General features: G+C 50.4%; 1 protein-coding gene across 5 annotated transcripts in view; it reads right to left on the reverse strand.

Annotated features, from left to right (window-relative positions):
* Positions 1–521: 521 nt before the first annotated feature.
* The window catches only part of HNRNPH3 (heterogeneous nuclear ribonucleoprotein H3), a 28895-nt gene continuing 15670 nt past the window's right edge, over positions 522–13746 (reverse strand). For all 5 annotated transcript variants that reach the window (XM_069610600.1, XM_069610602.1, XM_069610601.1 and 2 more), the window contains 3 exons: positions 13557–13658; positions 9307–9390; positions 522–772 (listed from right to left, as the gene is read on the reverse strand). In XM_069610600.1, coding sequence (XP_069466701.1) covers positions 690–772; positions 9307–9390; positions 13557–13658 — 269 coding nt within the window. In that variant the 3' untranslated portion in view covers positions 522–689. The remainder of the gene's footprint in view (positions 773–9306; positions 9391–13556; positions 13659–13746) is intronic.

Raw genomic sequence — 13746 nt, forward strand, 5'->3', positions numbered from 1 at the left:
CAGCACAGAATATACCATCACACTGGGTGAACATTACACCATTGATGTGGGGGAATGGCTGTGGGCGAAATCTGTCCAAGCCGGCAGTGTTTGCTGACAAAACAATCCTTCCACAGGTGACTTGCCAGAATCCAGCCCAGTGAGTTGTGATCTGCCCTGGCTAAGGTGAGACCACTCACTGTCCAGGCCAGTGCTGCCCAGAGTAAAATTAAGCCCTAGTGCAAGGACCAGTTAACCTGTTTAGCAGAATCTACCTCAGACCATGGTCCCGTGGGAAGCCAAGACTCCACAGAAACGGGTACCAGACTAGTCAGTAAAGAGAAAACTGGTTACAGCTACAATGAGCCATGTTGGATCCACAGGCCAACTGACGCCAGACACCTACGTCTATTTGCATTAGAACAGAATCAGGACAAACAAATGGACACAGAATTTGGACACACCATGTACTAAAAAGTGGAAGCACCTTGCCACTGCTGGTTACATAGATGCTGGAAATTTAAGATGGACCAGACCGAGAGTTTGAATATAAAATTTATTTAAAGTCAACACATGGAATAAAACAATTTAAAAAAAATCTACAGAAAGACAATTTCTCATTTAGGTCCGTCGTCAACATCTTCCAGATGAATACATCAAATAGTACAAAACAAATCTCAGTAGGAAACTTCCAGGATACCAGTCATTTGCTAGTACATGCCACGCCATCCACTTCCAGCCATACCACCTTGCTGACCATAATAGCCTCCACTTGCAGTGCTTCCACCACGTCCTGCAAAGAGAAGAAAAAAGATTGATGCAGATGCATAATGCAGGCCGCAACTGACCTTGCACCAAAGAGGAAGTGTTACTCCTGCAACTACAGCTCCGATTCCATGAAAAACACAATCCCATCTAATCACGCTTCCTCCATACTGCTACAAAATGTTCCCACCTCTGACATGACATATCGGAGCGAGAACACCCCAACTTGAATGTACAGCAGTGCACTTGGCTCTGCTCCACCAGTTTTGCGACACCTGGGTTGTGTAACCACATGCATCATGCATCCAGAGGCACTTTCCAATCACACTAACGCTGGGCAAAACTTGAAACATAAGCTGTTTCCATAAGCAAACTACTAAAAGACTAAAGGGGACACGTAACAAGTTATAGAACCTGTTTTGGGGCCCAACACTGGAGTGACATGCCTGATGGTTTTATGCCGGAATCAGGTAGTCTCCCACAAAACCATGTCTGTAGGGAGAATCTAGACTCTGCATTTCAACAGCACGTCACTGCTCTCTTGTACTGTTCCTGCTTCCTCCCACTAACTCAACCTCCCCTCCTCTTTCAGAGCCGCCAGAGCGCCAAGGAACCACTATGTCCATTAACATTCATCCTAGCGAGGGTTTGACCTTCAACTAGAGCCAAGGGTGCAACTCATTGCTGGACTGTATAATGCACAACATAGTAGAAAATGATGCTCCATGATGCTATTTTAATAGCCTGAGCCGAATGAAAAAACCACCATGAAACAATATACTAATTAGGTTAACCCCATTTGACATTTAACAGATTCCCATAACATTGGGTGCAAATTAAGTATGAAATAAGCATGATGCAGAATGAGCTGCATGATGCTGTGAAAAATGATTTAAACGTGCAGGCCAGATTTGTGTTAGCTTAGGCATGGACGATCTGTTACAATAAAATGATGCATTGTATTGGCGGAGGAAGCACAAGAAAGATGCACGAGAAAGTCAAGGAAATTTTAGTGGGACGAACTGGTCACTGGGAGGCGCTCTTCACTGACAAGGAATTTGAGGCAGAGTTAAAAAGGCATGCCTTTCACTCCCGGGGGGGGGGGGGGTTAGCAGAAAGCCCCATGGGAGAGGAAACCCAAGCCCCACTCGGCTTTTCAGCAAGTGTATTTGCTACAGGCCATTCAGTTCCACACTACTCTGTGACAACAGCCACACATGGTAGTCTACTGGCTCCTCTTCACTAAGAGCAAGCACAGAGAAAGTTTTGGCCGGCCTAGGCATAAACATATCAAAATGCTGCTCTCCAATGAAGATTAGCTCATGCTATATGGAAAGAGCGACCATTTTTTTAATCGCTTTTATTCCCCAAGCTCAAGCAACACCTTCCATGGATTAGAACTCTTGCCTCGGCGCTGGTTAAGTGTGCAGCATTTTAATTTAAACTAAGAACCTCCCACACGACTGCTGTCATCAAGCGCGTCCAAGCACATTGAGGGCAAAAAAAAATTAAAGAGCGCTATATAAAGGAGACTACAATACAAACCATGGCCCACACCCCACCCACTCCCAATTACACATTGAATTCAGTCGTGCAAGGATTGGAGACATGGACACTTCTTCCATGTCCTCAGTGGAGGCTTCAGACTACTGCAGATCAAACATGGGGCAGGCAAAAGATGCACTATGGCAGAGGCAAGGAAGGAACAAGTAACTTACCTGCAACTTCTCCAGCATGGGTCTGGGGTGGATTCTCATGAATATTCCCTTTAGTCAGGGTTGGGAATCCTCAGTAAAGAAAAATCTGTTTCACTTCTGAACTGTCTTTCTAACAACCAATCACTGGTCTGTGGGTCATATTGCCCCCAGCCAATGACTGCCCTCAACCTAAGCCACTCTCGCAGCCATCTTCAGATTTGGTAGCACGTAAAGTGGCAGGACAAAGAAGAGCCGCAGATGGGTAGGGTTTGCATGTGAATCCATGCCAGACCCAATGATGGAGAAGAAACAAGTTACTTAGCTGTAAGCAACTTGTTTCTTCTCAAGCATTGGGTCTGGCATGGATTCACATGCTCAGAGAATACATAGCAGTACACATGCACAACCACACAGGTGGCAAGGCACAACATTAAGCATCTTACCTCCTCACCAGGCTCACCTTCAAGCGAACAGGTCGTGCAGCACTGCTTGGCCGACTCTGGACAAATCCCTGGTGATGCAATAAATCTTTGCGATGGTGTGCATCGACCTCACTTAGCAGCCCTGCAGATGTCCAGCAGGAGCACACCAGACAGGAATGCTGTTGCGGTGATCGCTCTGGTCAAAATAGGCTCTCGAAAGGCCAGGCAACTGTTTGCAGAGACATCTGGAAATGGAAGCCTTGGGAGAGGGCCTTTTCTTGGTTCATAGCCCCAAAGTTTAAACAGTTGACATCTTCCGAAAACTTTGTGCAAACCGTTCAGCAATCTAGCCACATCCAGCAAGTGCAAAGTCCTCTAAGCCGGCGACAGGAAGAACACCAAGGGGTTGTTTGAGATGATTAAGTCAGATGCCACCTTGGGCATGAAGGGAGGGGTGTCATAGCACTACCCTAGTCTCGTTAACATCAAGTACAGTGGTTTACAAGAGGGCCTGGATCTCTCCCACTCATGGAGGTGATGGCCAACATCTTTCTCCACAATAAGAATTTCAGTGGTGCCGAAAGCATAGGCTCAAACGGAGGACCCATGAGGCTAGTCAGCACCACATTGAGCTCCCACGTCGTGGCTGGAGCCTTCACCAGCAGTAAAAGTCCTTTAATGAACTTGACCAGGCGGTGTGACCACACTAACGACTGTCCTGGAGTCCTGGTGTAGCGCGAGATAGCTGCCAGATGAACCTTGATGAAGCATGCGCTAGCCCTGCAAATATGGCAGCACCTGTGGAGCCGTAATCCATAGAGGGTCGATCTTCTGTGCATGGCACCAGACTGCAAACCTCTTCCACTAATGTCGGTAGCATTTCAGTGTATACGGGCAGGCACCTCCTTGCAGTCTGCCAGGATATCATCCTCCAAACTCTAGCGCTGCAGTTGCCATGCCTGCAAGTGACCCTGGGTCATTATGCAGGATTGCGCCTCTGGTGAGAAGATCTGCGACCACAAGAAGCTTAACAGGGGATGCTGACAAGTCCAGAAAGTCCGGGTACCATATCTGTCTCGGCCACGCCGGTGCAACAAGGATCATCCTGCACCGAGACTAGTCAGAAGCAAAGGCAGCGACGGGAACACAGGAATGAGAACGTGTCCCCAGGCTGGGGAAACCTGCTGGCGAACCTCCGGCACTTTGTGTTCGTCACCATCGCAAACAGATTGATGTGGGGATTGCCCCATCTCCAGAACAGAAGATCCACTTGGTCCTGCCGAAACTCCCCGTGAGGGTGTTCCTCACTCCTGCCAGATGAAATGGGACAAAGATTTCCCTGGGCAACGGGCGAGTGCCATAGGGCCTGTGCCTCTGGTGAGCGTGGGGGGTCTGGTGCCCCCCCTGCTTCTGGATGTAGATCAAAACACTGGCCGTAGCTCCAGTACATGCAAAAACGTCTCTGGTAGCCACAGGCCCTCTTGCGTGGAGACTTCCGCACCCCACCCTTTTAGGGAGGTGTCCGTCATGACTGTCTGAAGTCAGCCCGCCGACAGTTGCGCGCAGATTCCCACCACCATCGCTCAATTGAAATTCTCATGAAGAGATCTTGTCCTCGAAGCTTCCCGATACCAGAATCCAATGGGCATTGAGGAACTCTTGCAGCAGCCGCAGCCTGCACAACCAAATGAGATGTATTCATGACAATATCATGCTGAGGCACTCTATGGACCTCACCCTTGCGATCTTCAGGGTCAGCCGTTCTACCTTGCACATGGCAGCTAGCCTCTCCCCCGGAGACGCCAGGCACAACACTGTTGAGCCACGACACCAGGAACAGCGCATCTTGCGATGGCACCAAGCAGGCCTTTGCACCAAGAACCCCAGCTCCGTCAGTAGCTGGACGGTCTTCGCTGTGTGTTCAACAGCGGCCTCCCTTGATTTTGCTCGGATTAGCCAGTCGTCCAGGTAGGGGTATACATGGATCAATCAAAACAGCACCAGGTTCTTGATGAAACCGACTTAGGGAAGGGCCTTGAACTGGTAATGCTGCCCTGAACCATGAAGCGCAGAAACTTGGTGTCCCTTGTGAATGGGGATGCAAGTAGGCATCCTCCCAAGTCCAGCGACTACAGGAAATCCCCTTCTTCCAGCTGTCTTAGCACATGCTGAAGTGTGACCATCAAACTTCATGGATCTGATGTACTTGTTCAGATGGCAGAATACAAGAATGGGCCTCCAACCACCTGTCTTGACGAAGTACCGATTACACTCGGGAGCCTCTTTGGGACAAGCTCTATTGCATCCTTCAGCATGGCCCACACCTCCAGCAAAAGCCGAGACATGGTTTCCCTGCCTGGCCATGTGTCTGTGGGCCAGAGCGTCCCAGCACCTATGAAATTCCACATGCTGATGACTTTGACTAGTCAGCCTCCCACCAGGTGCACGCATAGGCACCGATGTCCCAGTTGGTTCAATCTTACCTTGACGACAGACCTATGGACTTGCTGTGGCCCCTATAGGCCTCCTGGGCCGAAGAGCGGGACAGTTGACTGTATGATCATGAGCTTCTGCTGACGCCCTTGAAGAAACCATGGGACTTCATGAAGGTCCAGAAGGACAGCCGTCGCTGTTGCATGGTGCCCTCTAGGCATGCACCATCTCGGTATTCACCTTGATGGCCTGGAGGGACTAGTCTATGGTCTTTCCGAACAAAAATCCCAGTCGAAGTGCATGTCCAATATCCCCAACTGCACCCTCCTGGCGAAATTGTGGCCTTCAACCATCCCATGCCGATTGGCTGTATTGCAGTGCCCATGGCCAATGCCACTTCGCCTTCCTGCAGGATCTCCAAAGCCTCTGCTCTCATCCTCAGGAAGTTGAGGGGGGAGCGATCTTAACCATTATCTCCCCGCTGTACCGCACGGGCGCTGGCAGCCTTGATGGTCATCGTCCCATGGCGTCCAACTTCTTCCCCTCACTGTCCAGGGAAGAGGTAGTAACGCCGCCGATTGAGGATTTCTTATTCGCCGCAACTACTGACTCTGGGGAAGGCTTGGGTGCAGAGTCTGGGCACCCTGTACTTTGTACTGGTCCCTCTTCGCCCGGGGCCGACGACGTGACAGACCCCCTCCCAAATGTCACCCAGCAGAGTATCAGCAGCACAGTCTTCCTTTCCCTCGCGGCGTACAGGAACCCCCTCCTTTTCCTCTGGGTCAATTGAAACTGGTCTGAGGAATCATGGCATGAACGAGCCCATCTCGTCAGACGGTCTCCTAACCCATCCGTATCCTCCCTTGGAGGGGAGGCAACTGGCAGTGGAGGGTTCACCCGACAGCCCTGGTGCTGTGGGATCTACCGGCACCACAGGATCCTCGTCAGCAGAAGGGGCACCCTCGCCCCAATCTCCAAACCCAAGGTGTGGAGCACCTTGAGTCAGCTGGGGTTGAGGTGGTAGCGGAGGTGGCAGGAGCGACAGTGGCAGCAGGGTGGGGTTCTCCAACTCCAAGGCCGGTTCCTCACCACTCTCGCCGTCTGTCGGGGTCCCCTCCCATAGGCCATGGCAAATTTTGGTCTGGAGAGCAGAAACTCCTTCTGTTCAACCAGGGGAGACGAGAGATGGGCATCACCTTCTCCAGTGTCTTCACAATGGGCTGGGAATGACAATTCTCACATGGCAGGCAGGGAAACTCGTCTGGGGACAAACCCTGCGAACCCATGTCAGTGGCCTTTTCCAAGGACGCCACCACACCTTCAATACATGGCTTCGCCAGGTGAATCAGGGCCTGCACAACCTTGGTCAAGCTAGGAGCCTTCACCATTGGGGGGGGTCAGTGTCATGCTCCCCTTGGCCTCAAACTTGCCCGTCGGGCTTCTCCAGAAGCTTACCCGGGTGGTCCGACAAGAGCGTTTGTGGTTGAAGGTGCTGTGCCCACCCTGGCTGCTGGAGAGCCTATCGCAATGGCACTCCTGGTGCCCCCAGACTTGCAGAGCTTGGCCTTCTGTTGGGCCCCTGGGACACACTAAGGTCTTAGAAGACTGCTCAGATTTCTTCCTATGGCTGGGAGGCATGCTGCCAGGACTCACCTGTAGCAGGGGCCTTGGCCTACAGCCACTCCGTGAGACGCCTGCACCTATCCATCTCCTGGCAAAAGCGCAGTCATCCTCCATGTGCGATGGTCAGAATGCAGGCAGTAGAGGCACACAGAATGCCAGTCATCCAAGGAGCGGTGATGTTCTGCAGGCCACATCCTGATCAGAGGTGGCATAGAGCGAGGGCTGCCTCCAAGGGGCTACTATAACCCTTTGAAGATAGTCCTGGCTTCCCTCTTGAGGAGCAAAAGGACAAGGAACTGTCGCTGCTGCAAGGTTCCGAGAGACTGTGCGTGCCGTCTGTCCTTTATCACTGACAAAGACTGGTCGGCTGCTGCAATATCATACGGCATATCATGTACCTTTTAACACCCCGTTCCCCATATGGTGAAAATATGGGCCTGTGATTTCCACCACTGATCAGAGGCCACAGAACCCTCTTGAAATGAGTTCCAGTGCCTCAATCTTGTACCAGAGTTCTTGGTCATAATGACAAAATGGCTAGGGTGTAACAGCCTTGATGGTAGAGGTTGGTGTATATTCACTTGCCCATTGCATCCAGCTTCTTGCCTTCCTTGTCCAGTACCATGGCTGCCAATGACCAGTCCGTTTCCTAGGTGCAGCCTAAACTAACGAATCCAGCAAGAGCTGAGGTAAGGCACCTGCCTGCAGAGTCAGGTACCCTGTGTCCAACCTGGCGCTGTTACAAGGTATCGGCTTAGTTACAATAACAGTTATTTTATGCAGGGTGCACAGGGTTACAAAGCATGCAGCACATACATAGCACATTACATACAGTTCAGTATGCAGTTGGCTCGGCTTGGGAACTTCCGTGGTTTGTTTTAGGGGGTGGAGGGGTTAAACCAGATGGTCTGGTTTTGCGAAAAGCGAGGGTTTGGCATTCCCTTGGCTGTGATGAAGGGGAAGCTTGCACCACCTTCTCGGGCCAGTTTGACTACGGGTACTGGTAGCACATTGGAGTAATCGGGGGTATGAACTTGCTGAGAAAGGTGGGGCAGGGCTGTGAGAAGAATGCATTTGTGGGTAAGGGCCAGTGTTTTGAAGAGAACACATTTGCAGACTGGCAGGCAGTGGGCTTGTAGTCTGGCTGTAGAGATGTGCTCCTTTTAGGGATGCCTATGGCAGCACATGGGGTGCTGTTCTGGAAAGTTTGGAGTAGGTCGGTTTTTAGTTATGGTGCCAGGGAAGAGGACAAATCTCAAGCTGTTAGGGCTCTCGCAATGGACAGTTTGCGGTGGAGAGGAATGGCCTGGCAGAGTTTAGCAGTTTGTGTGGTAGGTTTGTGTGGTAGGCTGCGGAAGAGGCTATGGCGTGGACTTGCCGGTTAATTAGAAGACCATAGCAAGTGAAGGAGATTGTGTTATGGGCCCAGAAGACAAGAATGACCAGAGTATGGCCCTCGCTGCAGGTCTATAAAGCTATAGTGAACTCCCAAGTGCTCTTACTGCCTGGGAAACTGGGATGTGGTATTGGGGCTGTACTGTGATTCAAGGGCCAGGAAGGGCCGAGTCTTCCTCTGCAACTCGTATCATTGGTACAGGAAGCTGCCCTTCATCTCCTCTAGGGACCAACAATTAAGGCCCGTGAGATGACCAAGTTAATCCAACTTCGTCAGGGGGGGGGGGGGGGGGGGGAGGGAGCTTGTCTAGGTGTGGAGTCTCCCAGTTTGCTGCAATGTTAGCTAGTCAGTACCAGTAGTCGTGGTAGCTGTGTCCATACCGGTGGTGGATCTGGAGCACCAATGAGTGTTGTGACAAGGTGGCACTAGTGTGCCAGCGCTTGGCCTTCTCTTGGACCCTCTCCCCACACAACCCCCCCCTCCTCCCTCCCCTTGAGGGGCGTCCAAACAATCTTGGACCTGGATGAGAAAGTATTTCTGCATTGACAGGACATTGTGGGAGCAAAGTCATGGTTGTAGCAGCGTCTGTACATTCCAAATCAGTGTGCAAACGTTTAAAGATAACGCATGGAAGTATTTGGGCACTACTCATTCTCTGTAGAATATACATGTTGCATTGGAAACGGCTTAAATATTTTAACTGGTGACCAAGAGCAGCCCCAAAGAGTGGCATACAGCTCACTTGAATGTCAATACATGGAGAACAAAATCCCAATAAAAGCTACACAAGCCTTTGCACTTCAAGCAACCATTTTCGGCAATGCAAGAGCTTGCCATAATAAACAAACCTTAACAAATGAATAGTTTAAAAAATTCTCGTAGTCGCAAAGTTACTCCCATCAAAAATGATATCAAACAGACATGTAGCCCTGCCAACAGGTAGCTTTGCACCTACAAAGTTATTTATTTCTGTATATTCAAAAATGCTTACCATAGCCACCCAAACCATCAGGATTTCCATACATCCCACCGAAATTGCCAGTCATACCCATTCTTCCATAATTTGCTTGATTATCTAAAATAAAAATGAAAGGTAAATCAGTAACTAGGCTGACACAGAAGATAGCCCTGCAATGAACAACCCAAGTTGCCATTCTACACAAAAGAAAAGTTACTCACCATAGTAACGCACAAGTCCCCTTAACCGGACCTGCACATTTGCACCACAAACTTTCAAGGCGAGTCGCATGGGCTGTGCTCATGCATACCCTGACTCCACCTTCGAGCTACTCCCACCAATCCCCTGTGTGTTATGGCAACGGTAAAGTGGCATAAGGTAACCAAGGACAAAGCAGTTATGGAGACGTTGTCCCCTTTCCTCCATATGGAAGCCTATGAAGCATGTAACAGTATTTGAGAAGGCAGTTACCCAACTATTGTTCCCCATCATGGGTCTGGCATTGATTCACGTGAACTGATTTTCCTGCCTCTGAGCTCTGTCATACTGCCCGCATCCAAATGACTGCCCTCTCCCTAAGCCCCTCCCAATGGCAGCCATCAGGTTTGTTACGCTGTGCCAGTATAACCAAGAAAAGCCGGAGAGGGGGCATTGGGAGAGTTCGTAATGTGAATCCATGGTGGAGAATATTTACAGGCAATGTTCCTTCTCCAGCATGGGGTCCGGCATAGATTCACATGCTCATGAAAATACATAGCAGTATTAACAGAAGCAATTACCTCCAGAAAAGGCTGCTTAGCACTGCCCGTCGATGCAGTAGAAGGTGTACGTTTACAGCAACTATCACTTTGGTGTCATGGGCTCTGGCAAGGCAGTGGTCGGTTTGCCAACCGATTACTGATACAGAGCCACCTGGAGATGGAAGCCTTGGGGCAAGGCCTTCCTATGGTTTACAAATAATTCTGCAAATTGTGCTTGCCACATAAATTCAGAGCATGAACTACATCCAGCAAGTAAGTCCTTTCAGCTAGCAGAGGTTTCGGACTGAACAAAGGCAACACCAAAGGCTCATTAGAGGTGGAATTCCAATGGAACCTTGGCATGGAACACACCCTGTGAAAAGTCAGATGAGGCTTGCAGGATAGGGCCTCCTGGCAGAGGTAATGGCCACAAGGAAAGCTATTTTCCACGAGGAGCCTGATGCATAGGCTCAAAGGCAGCCCCACCCCATGAGCCTCATTAGTACCACATTGAGATGCCAGCACTCACCAGTGGAACCATTGAAACAGTCATTTGAGGAACTCTTGACGAGACAGAGGGTACAAAGAGACCATCCTTGAGACCTGCTGTAGCAGGAGATAAGCCACCACCAGATGATGCGTGATCCAGCCCGCCCTTGGACAAGTATGGACACTCTGCAGGGCAGATCTTCTGATGGCACCATGTAGCAAAAACACATCCATTTGGTGCCTGTAGCACTAAAAAGTCGATGCCCTGGCAAGGACCTCCCTGCAGTCCACCAACTCCTACCCTCTGAACCCCAAGGCTGCAGGAGCCAAGCATTCAGGTTTAGAGATCCTGGTAGTGATACAGGATTGCACCTTCTTGGGTGACAGAACCACAATTAACTGGTGGTGACAGACTGACGGTCTGGGTACCAAATCTCTCAACCTTGCCAGGGCAACAAGGATCATCCTGCATCAGCACAGTTAGTCAATAGAGGGGACTCGTAGGATAGGCAATGGCTAGACGCCTTCCCACGTGAAGGAAAACTCCCCAACATGCTCCTCGGCTAGTAGAACTGTGGCATTTGAGGGTCACTGATCTGAGGTCCGCCCCATTCGTGGATCCTGTTGAAGCTCCCACTCATGGCAAGAGTAGCTCCCTGCTGAGGGAGTTGGAAATGGTTTACTACCAGGTCAACAGTAATGGGGAACATCCCTTGGGCAAGTGCCTACTGCCACAAGTCCTGGCCGCTGAAAAGCGCCGGGGATCTGGTGCCCACCCCGATGTGGAACATTCTGGTGGTATTGTCAGAAAATATGAAAAGAGGGCACAGAACACTGCCCGCAGCTCTAGGACATTGATGTGGCGATACTCCTACCACAGCAGCCACTGCACCCTGGCACAGATGTAGGGTCTTCCATGTACTACGACATGCAGTAACTTCAGATGGGGAATTATGCATCCTAGCAACATCAGTCTCCTTCCTCCAGGTGGCCAAGCGTTGATACTGCAGGTCTAGAAATGGGCCCTGGCCCCCAGTCTCCAGTACCTGAGTAGACTCAGAGCGCCTGAGTCACTTAAACCGGCCTGTACTTTGGGCAGGAGCCAATTGATTGTGCTGCTCGTCACTAGAGGTAGCTGCGGACACTTCTGCCGGATGTTTGTGGGCGAGAGCGTCCAGCACCCATCAGTCAGGAGATCTTCCACCTGCCGAAGCTTGGGAGCAGTAACAGCCACCTACACCAGAAGCCATGAACAGCCTCTGTTGACCTCCTGGGTCGTGGACTGGGAGGGTTGATGGTATGGTTGATAGTAAACCTTCTATGATAGGGCATACTTTCTGCCAAGACATGAAAGGGAGTGCCCAACGCACTGGCCGTCTGCAATGACTCAGCCTGCCCAAAGATGTTGTCCAGTACCCTCAGTTTCCTCATCTGCCAGAACCATGTGTCCAGGGCCACTGTGATGGCATGGTTCAATGCCACTGCCCCCTTCTGAAGGACAGCAGTGCCTAGACCAGCTTGTCATCAGGTAGGAACTCCAGCAGTAGTGCCATTTTATACCACAGCCCCATCTGGCCATGATTACAGAGAGTCCCAAGACTTAGCATGGATTCCGGCACAGTATTCCAGCCAATCCTCTAGGCCAGGGCTGTGTCAAAGTGATGTGGTAGGCTTACTGGGCCCCTGGACCAGGTCTGCCATCCCATCAGGATTTTTGGTCTCCCACATCCCCCTGATCGTGTGGACGGACGATTGTCCTTCGTCCTAGGAAGGAATATCTGTCTATGTTGAGGCCTTGCCCCTTTACTCCCAGGAGGTTGGGGCTCAGTGATGGCATCCTCTTCTCTGGTTTCCTCTCCCCCGGCTTGCCTGATGCCTCCTTGAAGAGTGCAGCCGCCACAACTCAAGACTATGGGCCTTCTGGAGTTGGTAGGTCACCTTCTCCTGCACCTAGTCTGGCTTTTCCCACGGCTTCGCTGTTCAGCCAATTCCTCTTCTAGGAGCTGGAGCAATGGAGGCAGATGGTGAGTTTTGAGAGCGCCCTGCCCATCGCAGGACCAGCTTGTGTAGCGGCCCCCGACCCATAGATTGAGCACTTGGCCTTGCTGGTAGCTAGTTTGGGCAAGGCATGCCCCCACTTGCTGCAGGGAGCAGAGGCATTGGCGCCGAGCCATGCCGCCAGCCTACTGTGACAATCCTTCACGTTTGGAGAACCGTGAGGCAGCTAATCTGCTCCCTGTGATCTAGAGTTTGCCCTCTACCAATACATTCCACAGCTGGAGCAGGGCTCGAAAAGGAAGCTTCACTCCAACATGGTGCGGAATAGCCTTCGAGGGGCATTGAAATTCATTGACAAACGGCTGCTGAATGCACACTGGCTCTGTTGACAAGAATCTCACATTTTAACCGAACAGAGCAAAACATGAGGATGTCAGAGGAGGGACTTAGTGACGGGGCAGTCATTGGCTGGGGCAATGCTCAGTGATGGAGAAGTGCTATGGATTCTTGGCCCGACAGGGAACAACTAGAATGCAACTCTGCCAGACCCCATGCTGGAGAAGAGGAAGGTTACAATGTTTTTTGCTGTTTGTAGATGGGGGAGGGAGGAGGGAAGCATGATGCATGCACACTGTCTCAGCATATTTTGCAGTAATAAGAGTAAAAGCCTTAATGACTATTAGATGCAAATTCAGGAATGCAAGCCCCAGGGCAGTAATGAGCCCGGCCTAGTAATGCGATCTGGCTTAGACCCTCTCGGGCTCAAACACTAGTTTGAGTCAAGCACATATGGCTGTCCCATTTACTGATACGGCACCATCCTTAGCACAATGTTGTCAGAAACAGTGGGAAAGAGTTGACAGAATCAGCACAGTAATCACAGGGTAACAATGTATTACAAAGAATTGTCAGCATAGGATGAATTTTAACTAAGCACATCATTGATGCATGCATTTTCTCTGCAGTCAAATTATAATTAGTGGTTAGTCACTTAATTCACATGCACTAGCCAAACACCGGAAACACTGTTGTTTCCAGAGAATATCCAATACATACCCATTCCATCTCTGCCATAGCCCATTGCTCCCATTCCAGCACCCACACCAGGGCCTCCTGCACTTGCCGTTGAATTCAGAAAAAGTTCAATATAACGATGTTCTACAAATTAAAAAAAATTACAGATCAGTTTCAAACTACATGCAGTAGGTGATTACCAAAAGGACATTTAACACAAATGATTGTGCCA

This window comes from Ambystoma mexicanum, chromosome 8, assembly GCF_040938575.1.
Source record: "Ambystoma mexicanum isolate Mex_15411 chromosome 8, UKY_AmexF1_1, whole genome shotgun sequence".
In the NCBI taxonomy this organism is placed as follows: Eukaryota; Metazoa; Chordata; class Amphibia; order Caudata; family Ambystomatidae; genus Ambystoma; species Ambystoma mexicanum.